This window comes from Indicator indicator, chromosome 5 (assembly GCF_027791375.1).
Source record: "Indicator indicator isolate 239-I01 chromosome 5, UM_Iind_1.1, whole genome shotgun sequence".
NCBI classification, from domain to species: domain Eukaryota; kingdom Metazoa; phylum Chordata; class Aves; order Piciformes; family Indicatoridae; genus Indicator; species Indicator indicator.
In genome coordinates, this window is record NC_072014.1 from 25,187,716 (window position 1) to 25,205,742 (window position 18,027).

An 18,027-nucleotide genomic window follows, 5' to 3' on the forward strand; every position below is an offset into this window, starting at 1 on the left:
ATAGAGCTTTCTGAAAACAAAAGCTGCAGTGTCATGCTATAGTCAGTCTAAGCCAGCTGCTCCAGCAGCCATGTTCCCTCCTGTTCCCTGTTGGCATTTGGATGTGTTGGATTAGACTACAGACTAATATTAGAAAATTAAATGCATAATCAAGTTACTTATGTTTCTCAGTTTTAGCTTTCTAAATCCACCTGACAGGGAATCAGGTAAGAGCCACTACCAGCACAACACAAGATTTGGCAAGCAGTGGGCAGGAAGGTGGAGAGAGACAGTGAATGATTGTTTTGGAGAAGCAGCTAAACCCTGGATTAGTTTAGCTGCAATCAAACCTCCCCCTCAGACCTTAAATGGAAGATGAGCTTCACATGTCATAATTGCATACATTTCCTTTTACCTCTCACAAGGAATTCCTGGCCATCAACCTTGGATTCGCCTTTTGGTTTCTGCAGCAGGGAGATCCAGTGATGCATCTCCTCAGGGGTGTCGCTGTTGCAGTGAATAACTCGATTCGCTGTGATGATCACAAAAGAATTTGGTCTGCCAGAAAACAAAAGCATTGAAATTGGTTGTAACCATACAAATACCTCAACTCACAGCACACCCAATGTCATGTCCTCTACCTTCCCATAAACAATGCAGAAATATTCTCTGAATCCAAACTACAGAGAAGAGTAGAAAGACTTAAGAGCATCTCCTGTGCAGTCGATCTGCAAACTGATGAATGCAGAGACCAGATAAATGGAATTAATAAACTTTCAAAAGCTATCTCCACAGACTACAAAACATTAATTAGCTAAAGACCAGCTGTAATGTCCTGGGTTCACAGGCAAAAGACTTTGTTCTATGCTCTGATTGGACTGAGCTAGTACAACTGGGCTGAGCCAGTACAGCCATTCTCCTAGCACTTATTAAAACCAGAGATGCAGTTACAAACATAGGTCCCAGCAGGGTGAGCTAAAATTTGTTTCAGATTGGTTTTAAAAAGGATGAGTTGATCCTGACAATACAGAGGAAAAGCTGTTATGTTGCACCTGGATGACTTTGTCCTTCTCCTGTAACAAATGTGTCCTACCAAAAGAATATTCACAATTCTACACAGAATTGATTCTTTACAAGAAAATGGAAAAATAAAAATATGACCAATTTCCAGAGGACACACTCAAAAAAGCTTTGCAAGCAAACATTCATTTCTATGAAAACAATGAGAAATTAAGAAGTACAATGCAATATGAAGCAAAAGGTAAATAATGCAAATCAAGCAACTGCCTGGCTATTACATAAACTTAATAGCTAACATTTTACTTCAGCCCTCTTGTAAGAATTTTTGCTCTGGTTGTACCTGTTAACAATTAATTATTTCCCACAGTGTTAGCAAAAGTGATATGAAATGTCCCATAATCTCTTCTCTGAAACTAACCAATCTGTGAACTGAAGTCTCTTGCTCTGTTGCATTGCAAAGATTTCAAGAAGAGTAGAGATTTCTAAATTCATCCATTATTCTTCCACAAGACTGTTTCTTTCCCCTAAATTTACAAGATTAACTCAAAATTACTCTGTTGAAAAACGGGAAGTGTTGCTTTTGCAGAATATTTTTTGTTCAGTGTTAGTAAGAGGTGAAACCATAATTTCTTGACATTGAGATTATGCAGCTTCCACTTTTAAGAGGGAAGTGAGAAACTTTTACTTGAAGAAAATACATGCGTAAGCTTCATGTCTGTTAAATGACCTAGCCTGAAATAAGCTGAAGACTTCAGTTGTGTCTTTTTGTTTGGAGATAAATTCTTATGTGTCTGAACAAATGCAAGTCCAGAGAAAACCTGGACCTACCCACAAACTGATGTTAGAGAGTTTCTGATCTAAGAGATGGTCAGGCTGCTGTACCTACCTATCAGGATTGTCTGAGGCACAGACAGAGTCGATAAGCCCAACATCCAGGGTGCCCTGCACAGTGAGAAAGAAACAGATAACTGCAATTGCTTGCACCTTAAATTACTAACATTCTCCTTCATGAATTGGATTGGAACTGAAATTATTCTTCTGAATTCCAATAGCATAAGTAGAAATGAACATATGAGAAAGGCACAAGTCATTTTTGCTCCCTAAACAGCATGAGAAGATATGCAAAGGCTCCACAGGATTGGAGGAAAACCAAAAGCCACAAATTTCCAGAGAGCATTATGAAGGTCTGAAATAACCTTTGCTGGTATCTCAGTACTTGCAAAACACATAAATACATTGTTGTTCTCAAATATGTATCTTCTGTCTGGAACAACCATGACCCAGACTAGTCCTATAATCCCATTCAAAGACATTTTATCTGCATGAGGCAGCCCCCTTCCTCCCCTCAAACCAAAGACTGCTGTTTGTGATCACGCTGAACCACCCACCCACCACGTTCCCCACTGCTTTCTCTCTTTAATATCAGCTTTGCTGTTTCTTTATAATAACTGTCCAACTTTCTTACACTGCTCATGAACTACAGCACTGCAGGTGCAAAACAGTTAAACACAGAGGACTCTAAGCATGCCCACAGGCTGGTTGCACAGTAACTCACCACAGCATTCTTTGGATTGGCCTGTTCATCTTGCATTTCCCTCAGCTGCTGCACTGTCGCGCTGTGCACTCGGCTCAGGACATTAAACCAACCGCTGGCAATGAAAACAGACTCAGAGTTAAGATTTGGGTAGTGAAACTAGCTGCCAGTGGGAAGATTTCTTCATTTACAGTTTCCTGAGGACTACGCTACAAAACATGTCTTGGGTTGCTCATAACGAATTCTAATGTCTTCCCTCCTCCTTATTTATCCATGAAAATTCTGTCCACGTTCTTCAGCTCACAGACAGCTGCTCTCACAAAATTCAGTTTTCTACTTGTAAGCAGGCAATAGCCTTACCACAAGCACGCATCAGCAGACCGAGAGGAGCATACACCAGTTGTAAAGACAGGGTCAGCTGGGCATCTTCCTGGCCTGGAGTCCTAGAGGCACCAGAAAGCCTTCGTAACCAGTATCTCTCTGATCTGCTCATAAACTTGAAAATCATATGGCTGTCAATTTCTCATGGTTTTCCTTCTAAGTTATTTGTCTGTGAAAGGGCTTCTCCTTACAGACATATCTGGAGGCTAATCTCTGCTGCAGAAAGCAGATTCTTATCTGTAGCTTCCAGTGAGATCAGCAAACATCTAGACTTCATGGAGGATTCTTAAACCGGGTATTTTACATCATCTGCTATTCTGCCCTTTGATAGTGCAAGTGTTGGTGCTTTCTTCTCTCTCAGAACAGGGACTGACATGACATTGACAGAGGCCATATTTGTCCCAGCAATTCTGCAATGTTATCTTAGGGCAATCTATTGCAGTTGTGGAACTTCTGGGTTAAGAAATTACTGTTTCTTCAGCTACTGCCCTTTGAATTTGCTAGTTTTCTATTCATATGGCTGTTTTTCAGTCTGTCTCTGTTAATTTGTGTCAAAACACCTTATCCCTTCCTCTCCCGACACCTAAATGAAATAATAACAGACCCTAAGTCACAGAAACAGATGAAAGCAGAGCTGTGGCTGGGCTGAGAGAGCAGAAACCTTGGTAAGAGTGTGAAAAATGGGAAGACATGAGCAGCTAGCCACAGTAACCTCTTAACTTGGCTTTGCATGGCCAGAACAGGTTGTCCAACCTTCCCTTAAACAACTGATTCCCACTGCTTGGCCAGGACGACAAGAAGGAAGGACATGAGTCATTTGTTTGCCTTGCACTGGGAAGATTTTATCAGATGACACTACAGACTCTGATAAGCTGCAGCCTTTTCTCTGTCTCCTGGATAAAACCCAGCTGCTCTCGCAATCATTTACAGACAACATGAATAGACTTTTTGTTTGATTCAAGATTCCATTTAATAAATAAATCAGCTATTAGATGTTCCAGTTTATATTAAGGTTTTGTGTGTCTCCTGAAGTAACCCTTGAATTCAACATGCCCACAGCCACATAAGGGGGTGGCAATCCTGTGACTGACTGATAGGCTGAACCACCATCTTGGTAGCTGCAATGGGGAGTCCCCAGAGTAGGCGTGGTACCTCCCAATAAGCACTAAGTAACACTGGAATGACTCCCCTCTTCTCTCCAGCAAAAAGGGGATCACATTCCCCAGGCTCTCCTACGAGTAGTTGGGTCAGACCTGTACTGAATGAAAAAACCCAATCAAACTCCTTCTTATACCTGGCATCTTCTGGTGACTCCGCGACAATGTGATAAACTCTGTCTTCTGTCACAATGTCTAAGGCATTCTCCTTTTCATGAATGTCCACAATCTCCCTGGAACACAGCAAATCACAAGAGACATAACTGAAAACATTTCACAGGCTTAAATTCCAAATGGTCATTTTTTCCCACATGATACTGTTCACCACACACAAGGCAAATCGCTGGTTAAGATGCCTTGTAACTCTAACAGAAAGACAAAATTCCCCCAATACACATTAAAACTTTTAGGGTCCCCTTAAAAATATTAATACAGTTAATCTAGTACAAAAGTAAAGCTTAAGGCATTAAATGGATTTTCTGCAAGACACCAGCAGATTAGATGGAAGAAGAGATAAAGGAGAGGTTGAGAGAGAGGTTCTTTACAAAGTGGATGTGCCACTCTTCTGTGGCACTTTACAGGCCCACATAATGCTAATAGGTGACTAGTCTCTGCTTTCTTACAGCAGGAACTGAGGCATTGGCTATGGCAGCAAAAAAAGCATTCAGGACTCAGGAAAAGGCAAAGTATGTGCTGCCAAATTCAAATCCCGCTGTGAGCTTCATACCACCTCTGTGAAACGCTTCGAAAAGCCAGGAAACAGATGGAGTCAGGGTAGGGGAGAATGCATGGGGTATGTACTTAATTAGTCTCTCCTGGTCTGGCTCCATCCATGGCTTGGAAAAAGATTCTGACAGATTATGAAATACAAGACTGGAAAAAGAACTACCAAGTAATTACAGACTCCCTTCAGAGTAAGACTGGAAGTTCTAATCGTCTTTTCTTTCCCTTGTATTTCTGATCCTCCTAGCCCTATGGGAGGTACATCAGCTGACAAACTGGAAGCAGTGCACACTTCATTACCGACCAAGAGACTGAATATCAAGGATAAAAGGAGTCGTTTCTTCACTCACTTTGCCCTTCTGATATCAATCGTCCCCTTCAGCTTTTCCTCACTATCGTTCTCAAAGTACATCAGCTTGGATTCTCGAAGCACAAACCAACGGCGTTTCCAGTTGCGGCGTGAAAGCGTTGACATGCCTCCACCTTTTTTATAGAGCCAGCCTGACTTCAGTGCCTCTTGCTTGGTGCGGAACCACATGAAGGCCTCGTTCTTCAGAACACACCAGCGTCGCCTCCATGGGTTCATCAGACCTCCTGCAAAGTCAGGGAGGAAGATTTCATCAAACATGCAACAAGGGCCTCGCATCCATTACGATCCTGCCTCATGGGCATTTAGTTAGCACTTCAGTTCCTGCATAAAACACAGGAGCCGAAGGGGAGGAACAAGGATATGCTTAAGTCTGGACAGAAAAGAAACAACAACCACAAAAACAATAAATAAAAAACCCACCACACAACAAAACAAAACCAACCAAACAAAAAACACACACACACACGAAACACCAACAAGAAACCAAACCAAACCAAACACGCATAAAAACCCAAACCAAAACAAAATAAACCCAAAAAAACCCAAACCACCAAAGCCACAAAATACAGAAATATGTTTTCTACTGTCTTCAGTTTTGTAGCTCAGAATGAGTCATTTAAGCCCATACCAAACAGGCACAACTAAGTCTCAGTGGCAAAGATATCCAGTCTAATTCCCTGACATCCACCTCCTAGCTCTTCATTTGCTTGTTTTAAATAAAAGAAAACAAAAGAGATTACACAAAGAACTAAGAGCAGATGAAGATGATAATTCTAGAGAAACAGAAGAGGAAAGCTGGTTTCCTGGATCCCGTCCTTCCATGTTTTTGGCTAAACTCACTTACCTTTCATGTAGAGATAGCTGTGAAAATAGGGTGGTCCTGAGCCATTGAAGATAGTGACTCGTCCATTGCAAAACTCTTCATCTGTATCAATGTAAACATCCACTTCTTCTTCACTGTCCAGAAACTAAAAGGAAAAGAAGAAATACAGGCTGCTCAGGTTCTCCTGGTAGCAAGAGGACTGGAGCAAATTAAGAAGGCTACAGAAGTTGCATGATCAGAAAGTGCAAAACTACACGTACTCCCTTCACAAAAAAAAAAAAAGCAATACAGCAAAACCAGAGGCTTGACAGCTTACCCATTAATGCCTAAAGCAACGGTCTCCAGAGCATGGAATTTTCATACCAGAAAGGAGAGCAACATTCAGCAGTGGACATGCCTAGAAAACGCCAGTTACCTGCTATAACAAACCTTCCTGTTTCAAGGCAGAGCCTGCAGTCCAAAATCTAATTGTATGGTATTCAGAGAGAAGTTTTATTTTGGACATACTTTCTGATTTTTCTGGCAGACAGGTCAGACAAGACATTACTCATTGAGGAGCCCAATAAAACCCTCCACCCCTATTTACATTTTACGAAGAATGGCAGAAACTAGCCTAGGCTGTGACAGAATGATTCATGACTTGAAGATTACCTGACAGTGATCTGTGAGTACCTGCCCACAGAGAGGGTATCTTTGCTGAAACAGATCACATCATAAAAAATTCTGAAGGCTGGCAGCTGACATTAGGGAAATGTAAACAGGAAAAATTGTAGAGTGTTTTAAGAACAGTCAGAGTCTGCTATTGGAAAAGAACAGCCAAGGAAGTAAACTGAATTCATTAAAGAAAAAAAAAATATCAACTCTTTTCTAAAAGACATTTTTGTTATTTGAGTCTCTATTCTCAGAGCCACCATTTATCTGAAGTATGTTTAAGGCTGTCATTAGCTTCACACCTGAAATCCTCACAATCTTATGTGGGCTTATCTGACATCCTGTTCTGTGACGGGATTTATCATTGCATTACTAAGCAACTAGCCTGAAGGCACTCAGGAAGCCCAGAGCCTAGTGTGTGAACTACGCTGAGATGCCTCAGAGTTCAAGGCTAACAGCCCAGCATTACTACCCTGTCATTTTCCCTGGGGTAGGAATGAAAAGGTTCAGTGGTCATAGTTGTGTGCACTGGGACACACAGCCTGGATCAGCACCGTGATTTTTTTTTAAGCCTTAGGATAGCATAATTTGTAAAGAGTGGCTGAAAATAAACCCTTGACTCTGTACAGTGACAGGACTAGAAGAAGAAAAGTTTTGGTGATGGAAACAAATCAAACCCCAGCATTTATCATTTCTTCTTGTGACTGTCCACTGGAAGCTCAAGCTACTTCTGTGAAATCTCTCTAAGGCAGAACATACACCTAACAGATAGGAGACTTTCAGTCTTCCTAAAGGGTACTGCATTAATATGTGGTGATGGAAATAATCTAAAATAGCCTAGGTACATATGTGCTAGCTTGTGTACCACTAGATTACTGGACAGTCACAAGCCCTCTGGCCTTCAGCCTATCTATGAGTTTTCCTTTTTTTTCCAAGCTGATTATTGATGCGAGAGAGAATTAACGTGTTAGTAACAACACTCAGAACAAGCATGTACATAAGAAGAACATGAGGATGTTATAAATATCAACAAAGTCACACTAATGTCTGGAAAGGTGAGGGGAGGGATTCTTACCGAGTCCAGGCTGCCACGGTTGGAGTCCAGGCTGGTACCATGGGAGTGTCTCAGACCTTCCTCACCATCGAGAGGCTCAGCTGAGGCACTCCCTGCATCTCCACAGCCATCAAACTCCTCATGGTCATAGTCAGACTCCACATCTTGGGGTGAAGTGTAAATTGGCTCTCCCGCTTCTCTGCTGTTAGTCCTCTGTTTATCTGAGACAGTGCTGTAAATGCTTTCTGCTGGGTCAGACAGGGCTTTCTGCTCCTTGGGACTAGTGGTTCTTTCCACAGGTTGTCCTGGAGCAGGGATAACCTCTTCCACTTCCCTCTGGAGAAGTGAAAGTCTTGTGTCCACAACTTCCTCTGAGTTTCTTGTGCTGTGCTGATTCAAGACCAAACTGGAAGTCGGCCGCCCTTCATCATCAGCATGAAAACCCTCATCCACTTCTTCTTCAGCCAGTGGTGCCACCAGGCTACAGTCAATATTGAGTGTTCCCTCACTTGAAAGTGAACGCTCTAAGTTCTGCACACTTTCATCCAAATTGCCAAAATCCAGCAGCTCCAAGAATTCCTGGGCAACCCTTGATGCCTCCTTTTCCAGTCTCTGGATCTCTTCTTCTCGCTGCCGATTGATTTCATTCCTGGTGTTTTCACATATAATAGACATGTGATCCTCTTTCTGCTGCTGCAGCTTCTCAATCTCCTTCTCCAATCTTAAAATCTCCTCCATCTGACGTCTCTCTTCTTCTTGCAGGGGAATATCTACCTCCTCAGTCTTTACTGCTTCCGCCTTAAAGAATTTATAATAGTGTTAAAGCAGTTCCTTCAATGTACATGTGTTCCTTGCCTGGACCTTTCATTCTTCCTATCTTTTGTGCTTGCCTTGTACTTCCCATCTGCAAAAAGACGACTCTAAGCATCCTGCAGTCATCCACTGTGTAAAAGCTAAAGGTAGAACTACTGGATCTTCAGGTACCTCCTTTTTTCCAACAGCCTACCTCCTTTCTGAATCATACAAGGAAGTTCACTGGGATCAGTGACTTTTTAGAAGAGCCTTTCTTTATGCCACCCATGTCACAGCCCTCTGTACACTACAATTCAGATAAAAGCATTCTGAAAGTCCACCCTCTTTTTCTTTTTTAACCACCTCACAAAATACACACATATAGGAGAAAGCACATATATACACAAATATGTGTATGCTCACGGCCTGCTTAAGAGCTGAAGATTTCCCAGAAATTCATTAGAATTCTCGGAGGTTTCATTGTTTCCTGAGTTGGGGGTCTGACCATCAGAATTCAGGTCTGGAAAGGCTATTTGCCATGAAGTGGGATTATATCCACTACAATCACACCAAAACTTCACCCAGAATTTCCTGGCATTCTTTAGCATCACTGGATGAATGATGGCTAGCTGCTGAAGACTTGGTCTTCCTCTATTCTCTACACTTAAGTAACAGAAATTTCTAGCAGGTACACAGTAATAGAAGACAGAAGATACTGGTAACTTTCCACCTTCCTCTTGGTGGGGGATGATGAAAACATACACACACAAGAAAGAGCAAAAATAAATTCAAATAGGATTTCATGGATTCCCTGTAGGAGTATGACAATGTAGCCAATCAATTGGCCCATTTAAGCTAACCTCTTGTTTTGTTTACAATTACTCTTCTTCTCTGCCTGACTCTTACTTGTGGACAAACGCATTTCTCCTGAACAGAGCTGGCCTGAAACAGGGGAACAAATGGTTTGGGAAGAGACAAGGAAGACACACTGCTGTTTTCACACACCCCAGGGTCTGCTCTTTGATATATCAAGTCCCAACAATCAGATCAGTTACAAGGGGCTTATTTTATTCATGGTAGCAGCCAGTTGCACTCTTATTTTAGCTGTTACAGGTGACAATCCAGCCAAACAGACAGTGTCAGTGTAGCACATCACAAGGTGTGCAATAAGCTCAGCAGCAGAAACAAAAAAAGGATTCTGCATGTTCAATACCAAAACGTTCAAGTAGGAACTATGCAAGCCAATCCATGAGCCTTGGAAAAAATCCTGCCTTGTTAGCTCAATGCACCTTTGCCAAAGCCAAGCATCTGCAGGTTTTGAATGAACAAAGCCTGAACAAAACATAGCAGCTCCAGGCCAAGCACAAGCAATACACGAATACTCAAAAGAAGACATAGGGAAAGAATAATGGCCAAGCTTACCTGAGCCACTTGGTGTAGAGCATTCAGTTGCTCCCTTTCTCTGTTGAAAAACAAGATATGATAGTGAGTTCTCCTACATGAGGCTTTCAGAATTACATGGATGTATCATCCTTTCATGTATAAGGTTAAAATAAGGTACCTGTTGTAAGACTGACTTAAAAGCTTTTGTAATTTAGTAAAAATCCAATTCTCTGTGGTTGGCATGACCTTTGCGGATACAACAGATTTTCCCCACGCACTTAACTTTCAGATCAATCAGGAAATTGGATTAGTTGGAACACACTAGGAAGGACATTGGAAACAGTGACAGAATGACAGATCAGTTTGACTCATCATAATTGTAAACAGAATCTTCTGAAGTACTATATATCCATGTACATTAAATGAGATTGCACATGCACAATTGATAGGTATCAGGAAACTGTGTTTGTTCTTTTAAAAGAGGACAGAGTTATTGCAGTACCAGCACTGAATTTTTGTTTTGTTTTCACAGTATTAAAGTCCTCCAAATTTATCACATTTTTGTACTTTTTTAAATTACTAAACTGAAGATTTTCTATTCCGAAGACTTGGGTGCTCCAGTTTGCACAACTCTTCAGTGGCTCTCAAAAACCAGTTTATTAGTAAAGGCTGTAAGAGTCAGAGTTTGTTAGTAAACATGAGTAGAGGAGAAATAAAAAAACATATCCCATGGTGCTGCATCTCTACCCAGCTCAAAAAGGTACTCCAAGAGAAAGCAGTCACTACAGCCAGTTCCTTCACAGCAAGCACGCTACAAGCAACAGGAGACAGAAAATGCCAGGGTTATGCAGAGGGAGCACGGATAGGATATGGCTGGGTAAAAGAGACAGCCTGTAGCAACCACTGTGCAACTAAATTCAGACTGCCAGTGGTAATTCTCAAATCTGTAATTCAACTCCAGGCAGAACAGGAGGGCAACAACTTTTATTTCCCAAGCTCTGCAGCTTTGCCCAGCCAAATTCTAAATTGCAACCCCAAGTCACAAAGTCCTTACAGCTCTCACTGATGCACTTTTGCTCTCAGAAAAAAATAAAAAAAATCCAGGAAATGTTTATAAATGTAAGCTGACTTAGGCAAGTTCCAGATGGTTGCAGCTCTGCTGAAAGATCTCTAACAGTAGTCATGAGTTAAACAACTGCTTTAAATGATAAGAGGCTTCAAGAATCAGAGCCATTTAAAAAAAAGGGAAGACATCAAAACAAGAAACCGAAACAGAAATAATCACCTACTCATTCCTGCAAATGTTTCTCACATTTTTAGACCTCTGATACTTCTTGCTACTTTTCATCTATCTCCAGCTGATCTACACTCTTCCTGAAACCTGATATCCAAAATCAGGGACAGTTCTCCAGCTGAAGCCTTACCAGTGCAAAGCGGAACAGTAGAATCACCCCCACATCTTACAGAAACAATGCTGTTTATAGACAGTATTTGCTTTCTCCTCTCACACAGCATGACAGTGGTGACTAATACTCAACTCAGCCTCTTCCTGCTGTTGAAGCAGGCATTCTTCCTTCTCCCTCCTTGCATTTGATTATGCAGATCTACAGTTAGGAATACGTCTCTATGGAAAGTTATCCTATGTTTTCCAGACCATTTATTTTAACATGCCAAAACTATGTGAATTGTAATCCTGTCTTAGATGGTTTTATCTACAAATTGAACAAGGACATTCATATTTCCTCATCCAACCTATGAAAATACTGTACAAGTACCATATGCAGCACAGACATGGAAGAATTCCATTCAAAAGTTCTCTGTTTAACAAAAACCCTACTATTTATTTATTAATATGCAGTTGAAAACACAGATCCTAGTTTAGCTTCATGTACTTTAATCCAAACCACATTCCTTACTATGTCTTAGAGTACTGTTAGAACATGTCATAGCCTTCACCTACCATCTACCTACTCAAAGTCAAGTTACCTACCCTCTGTGACTCTTACCTACCCACGAGGCATGTCATAAGATACCATGGAAAGAAAAAGGTAACTAATGCTGATTATTCTTCAGAAATCTATGCGGGCTTCTGGCTCCTTTATTAAGCATCTACTACTGTTGGATAACTTGTTTCAAAATCTTCCTGAAACGAGGTTAGGTCGATTTGTACACATTTCCCTCATTCTTCCTTTTCCCATTTCACAAGGGTGTCGTTATGTTTGGAATTTTCCAGTTTTATGGAAACTTCACCACTATTCACAAAGGAGGACAAAGAGAACAGCTACTGATTTAAACTGCTTCAACTAGTTCTCAAAGTACCCAAACATTAATTTCACCAAGTCCAGATGACTTCTTTGTAATCTGATTTATCTGAGTATTCTCTAACCTTTTGTTTCCTTGGCCTTGTAGGGAAGGCAAGAGTAGCATGAAATACCTCAGCGTTCTCAACATTGTATTTTTTTCCTGTTGAACAGTAGACCAAATTCCTCCATGTCCCCCTTTTACTAGCAGTGTGTGCACAATAACTGCATGATAACTTTTAGTTTGTTATAGCTCAGGTTGCATCTTGATCCTTCTAATTTTGTCTCTGCCTGTGTGTTGGGTTTCTTTGCTTCTTCTAGCCAATTTGCAGTTTCTGTGGACTTCCCCACCACTTTTGAGGTCAAATGGAAGCTCAGCATTTAGCCACACTGGTCTCCTTATACCTTCTTGGCTACTCACCTTGAATGAAGCCACTTGACATCAAGTAGAAAATGAAAGCAAAATGGGCACCTGATTCCTAGAAACACTGACACTCCTTTACAATGATGCTGGGTTCAACGTATCTTTCATGGGCTGGGAACTAAAGGGCAGGGGCAGAAACACACTAGAATGAATAAGCTAAATACGTCCTTTTATCTAAAAGGTAGGGACAAGCTCTAGTGAATACAATGAGGACTTTAGACCTGAGAGAGGGTCTGTTAGCATTTGCTATCTGCCAACTAGTTATTGACATTCTGAACTTGCACAGCTTGTTGTTGCTGATGAGGCTGCTGTTGAAAATAGACACATTGATAAAATAGAGCTTTCAGTGTTGCTCAACTAATTCCTTGGCCAAACTGTTCATCATTGGTGTCACTGACTCCATGCCTTGTCCCAGTAGATACATCACCCTACTGTCTCCAGTGAAACCACAGGCAATCTCTTTTCCTTGTGACATGCTTCTAACTTTAGAGTTTTATGATGCTTGTCACACATCTTAGTCTGCCAAGATCCAACTTTGGGACAAGTATGCAACAAAAGCCTGTAAGAAACTTTACCAGAGTGTTCAAACTTGTATAACAACTTCATAGTTTAAGCTTTAAGCTTCTTAAAATGAAAGACTAACAAAAGAGACACTGAGTTTGGACAGGATGCAGGTTACCACAGCAAACAGTAAATGACACTTGAGGTGCAGAATTCTCAACTGGTGTATTGTCACTGCTCACAGATTATCTCCTTTTATCACATTAGCTTTTCTTTTCCTCTCTTGATCTTAGCACATCCATATTCCTGATGAGAGATAAGCAGCAGCAGGAGCAGGGAGACCAGGCCTATTCTCATGAGTGCAAGAACTGCAGTGGGAGCACAGGTATGCCCCCCATCTTGTTTTTTGATCCTGCTTATTGGGCACACCAAGATCCATGGTGCCTTCTTACACTGCTAATCCCTCCTGAGTTTGGAAGACTGCATAAAACTTTTTTTAACATTGCAAAGGCAGCGAGAAAATTATGCATCTCTGCCCAGCCAGTGAAACTGCTTCCTTTCATGTATATTTGAAAGTAGAAAAGCACTAAGCAGAGATAAAAATACAGCAGAAATGGCTTTCCTGAAGGAAGCAGGACACTCCTTTTCCACACTGCTTTTCTATTCTAAGCTACCCCCAAGCGTACACTGATCTCCACCCTAGCACTGGGACACTGCCTCATGCAATTCTGTTCCAGTGTTACCATCATGCCGCTGCCCCACACCCGCTTTTACACCTCAGCATCTTGTACCTTTCCTTCACCTCTTCCTCTTCCTGTTTCCTCCTACGCTCCTCCTCTTCTTGCCATTGTCTTTCCTCTTCCTCTCTTCTGATCTGTTCTTCCTCTTCTTGCTTCCTTCTCTCCTCCACTTCCTGCTTCTGCCTGAGTTCCTGCTGCAGCAGGTGCTGGTAGAGGCTGCGAGCCAGGTGCCCTCGCCAGTGCTTCTGCAGGGTGACCGCAGAGGCCTTCAGCCGCAGCAGACTCTTCTTCCAGAAGTAAGCGCGGTAGTTCTTTTGGATTATAACAACACTGGCTAGCACCTTTTGATACTTCTTCCTAAAACCAGAAACAAGACACTTAATGCACCATGAAGTAACAGGCTTTGTGTTTCTCATGCCCTTATATATTGAGCAATTTTACCGCATCCACAGAAAAATGAATTTGGAAAAATACTACTCAGAAATGACACAATTTCTACTCCTACCCTGCCAATACTCTCCTCGCTCTTCTCACTCCTATACCTACCCTCAGTTTGCTTCCATGGGCACCTGCTTTTGTGAAGATTGGAAAAATACTACTCAGAAATGACACAATTTCTACTCCTACCCTGCCAATACTCTCCTCGCTCTTCTCACTCCTATACCTACCCTTAGTTTGCTTCCATGGGCACCTGCTTTTGTGAAGATTCTCAAGGATGAAGGACAGATATTTAGCACATGTAAAGAGAAGGTCCACTGGCTCAGAGTCTCCTTGCATTGTACATAAACTCATTCACTGTGCAATTAGCAACATCACTCACTGTGTATTTATTATAACAGAAACACACAAACGGCCTTACTATATGAGAACAAGTGGCTAAAATCAAATTACTCCAGGAAAAGGGCAAAAATAGACCTGGTCATACTAGTCTCATATTGTTTAGGAGGAAACACAGTGATGCGACGATATTGATTGCTGAATATTAACGTTATAATAGGATCCCACAAACATACACTTCTATTGCACAACATTTTGCTTAAGCAATAATGATATCAGATTCCACTTTGCAGCATTTTAAAAACAAAAAACATGGTGCAGCCCCAAAAGAAAAGAATCATCATTCAGTGTTTCTGTAGTCTAGTTAAGTTCTAGGAAAGTCAGTTCTTGCCTCTGTATTACAGACCATTTTTATCAAGGGCTGGAAAAAAAAAAGTCACTGGTAGACATTTGTACATGATGCAAAACCAGGGCAAACAACAAAAGAGTTACTATTACACTGTAATCTGGATCAATTTGTAAGCCAGATTCAAGCAAACATTAAACAATGCAAAACATTCAAACATAAGGTGTTGCAGTGAAAAAACAAAGGCTAAATGCACCTGATATGGGACTATGCTAGGAAGCAGCAATCCAAAAATGAGTTTCAGGGCCACAAAGATCATTGGTGGAGGCAAACTCCCATCACAATGCTCTAGGAAAAAGTGCTACTGGGATTCTTATACTTGCAAGCAGAAATACTGTGTAGAAGGGGACCACATTGCTACCTTTATCCTGTGCTCAGTGTTAACACCTCTATTTCAAGAATTGTATTAGACCCTCAAGTGACTTCTGAGGAAGCAGGATTGGAAGCAGAAAATCTGGCTTATAATTAAGAATGCTTGTTCCATAATCTTAAGAAAGGGAAGACTATGGAAAAGTCAGTCAAAGTACCCACATTTTTGGCTGGTATTTCTGTTTATCCAACAGGCAGCACAAGATTTAATTAACCTGCAGTCTCTACAGGCTGGAAATAAGCAGGCATTTTAAAAACTGAATGTATTTAGACACCTAATGATCTTGCTGCAGGGAAATGATAACTTGTGCTACCAAAATCAAAGCCTTCTTTACTCCAAACCAGAAACTGTAAAGGCAAATTCTATGGGACTGTTACACAGGATTTGGGCCAGCAAATCCTGCAAGGTCTTACACTCCTGGAAAGTGCACTGGGAACAGCACAACATTCTCACATATCCTTTCCACAGACCTTCTGCAACCCCCTTGAGGAAAAGACACATCTCAAAATCCTTTTCCTGGCAATCAAACTCCCCTCAAATGGCAACAGGGACCAATACTGACAGGTTGCCATCTCCCTGTACATCAGATACTTCAGCCTAGTCAAGAAAATCAGGAGATGGATGCTAATAGCAGTAGTGTGCAGAGGTCATGCTCTCCTCCAGAAGTAATAAGTCAAAGGGAGGAAGCACAGAAAAAAGAAGAGGAAAGGGAGTAGGTGATAAGAAGCGGGAGATTGTAGATTAATTGCTCCTGGCCTGCAGTCCCTCACCCCTGCTCCTTCTGTCCTCCCTGTGCCCAGCATATGGGGTGTGAACAGCTGCAGACACACTCTCTGCCAAAGCAGATAAGTGCATCAAAAAGGGCACTCTGACTTTTACAAAATGCATCTGCCAGAAACTCTCTCAAGTGCAACGTGTGCCAAGTCCTGCCCAGCTACAGGCTGGCTCTGCCTGCTAATCTGCCAGGCTGAAGTGCCCCCTCATTCCTCACGACTGCAGCCAAGCTTGCAGACGCCCTTCAGCTGGAATTGCTGCACATGAGCTGTGCATTCCCTTGGTTCAGCCTTCCACTTACCTTCTTGCACTGGTCAAAGAAATTCAACCTGCACCCCATGCTAAGGAGCTGGCAGACATCCTGACCACAAATCACAAAAGAAGATGGAGTGGCTACACGGCTCCAATGCTGCATTTAGAATTTAGTTAATTATTCTGTCAATGAGCCACAGCTAGCAGTTAGGCCTCCCAGGACTAAAGAACATAGAGCTATGGGGTAATTTCTTACTGTCGTCTTCCTCTGAGCAGTAAGGTCCTACAGAATCCAGGGATACAGCCAAATTTGTACAGGGATTCTGCAAGCTTGGGAACAGTTATGTGTATTTTAGCTGGTGAAGCTGTTACCTGCAGCTCAACGTTCCACAGATTAGCTACGAAAAATGGGGTCATTTGAATGAGCTTGATTTTCTTGTCTCACATTTAGTGATCAGTCAGAGATACTAGGTTGCAAGAAATGAGTGCAAAAAACAAAAAGTTCTTACCCTTATGACTGGTTCTCCAGGCTCAAGAACAAGTTCACTAAGGGGGAGAAACCAGTAAAATCTTTCCTGTGTCATACATACCCTTCTTTGCCAACCTACTTTGCATGACACCAAATGAATTTAAATACACTTATCCTTGCAAAACTAACAAAAATACTATCAAGCTTAACACGGTGCACACAAATTCTCCTGACCTCTGCCCAGCTCTCCAGAGACCACTCCTACTTTCCCAGATGAACTGTATCGGACTCTCTTCAATACAGGTGCAGTGCAACTAGAAACTCTTCACAGGGAAGTTTTCCAGTTTCCCTCCCTAGCTCTTTCCGCACTCCCTGCTCTCCTCCTCTGCACAGTCCAGTTACCTCCAGCTGCTTGTGAGGTTTTCCACTTTGGCTGCAGAAGCATAGCTTGTTCTTAAAGATGAGACTCAGAAAAGCAACATGTGGGATGAGGAATTTGGCTCTGTGGAGACTACAAGACCACAGGATTTCCAGCCAAGAGGACATTACTGCAACACTGTCTCCATCACAGGCTTGCAGGGCAGTAGCCATCTCCCCAGGAACTCAGAAATGCAGTAATCCAGTTTGCTTGCAGTGATGTTTTCCAGAAAAATCAATCTTCCTGTGCTAACCCCTACTCATCTCTCCAAATGCTAGACACAAAGTAAAACAGAGCAGAGGCCCTGACACAAAGAACTTGCAATCCCATGTACAAACAATACAGGTAGCGCATTTATCTTCCTAGAGGGAAATAAATAAATTAATAAAAAGCCCCTGACACAAAAATGTGTATTTTGCTGATATTGCACACATGTCCCAACGCAAAATGAGCTACCTGGTGTAACTGGAGCTCTAAGAGGACTGCCTGCTGGAAGAGCTCCGCTGGCCAGGGAGTTTACCTCCTCACACTCCTGACTGACAGGTGTCTGGAGCAGAGACCAGCCAGGAAAGAGCATCTTGCTGGGATTAAGTTTGCATGCCACAGCCATTAAGGAGTCAGCTGTTACACTGACTGCAAGGGGCAGAGGAGGGGCAGTTTGTCTGCAGTTGGTTCTCCCAGCCCTCCTCTGGTCAGGTGCAAAAGGGAGCGGCAAGAAGAGAGTACTGG

General features: G+C 42.0%; 1 protein-coding gene across 1 annotated transcript in view; it reads right to left on the reverse strand.

Moving 5' to 3' along the window:
* The window catches only part of LOC128966910 (unconventional myosin-X-like), a 77,727-nt gene that overhangs the window by 12,391 nt on the left and 47,309 nt on the right, over positions 1–18,027 (reverse strand). The window contains exons 23-31 of the mRNA XM_054380865.1: positions 13,884–14,189; positions 9,907–9,946; positions 7,714–8,490; positions 6,009–6,132; positions 5,145–5,388; positions 4,209–4,304; positions 2,555–2,648; positions 1,886–1,941; positions 395–537 (exon numbers count right to left, since the gene is read on the reverse strand). Of these exons, the coding sequence (XP_054236840.1) occupies positions 395–537; positions 1,886–1,941; positions 2,555–2,648; positions 4,209–4,304; positions 5,145–5,388; positions 6,009–6,132; positions 7,714–8,490; positions 9,907–9,946; positions 13,884–14,189 (1,880 nt within the window). The remainder of the gene's footprint in view (positions 1–394; positions 538–1,885; positions 1,942–2,554; positions 2,649–4,208; positions 4,305–5,144; positions 5,389–6,008; positions 6,133–7,713; positions 8,491–9,906; positions 9,947–13,883; positions 14,190–18,027) is intronic.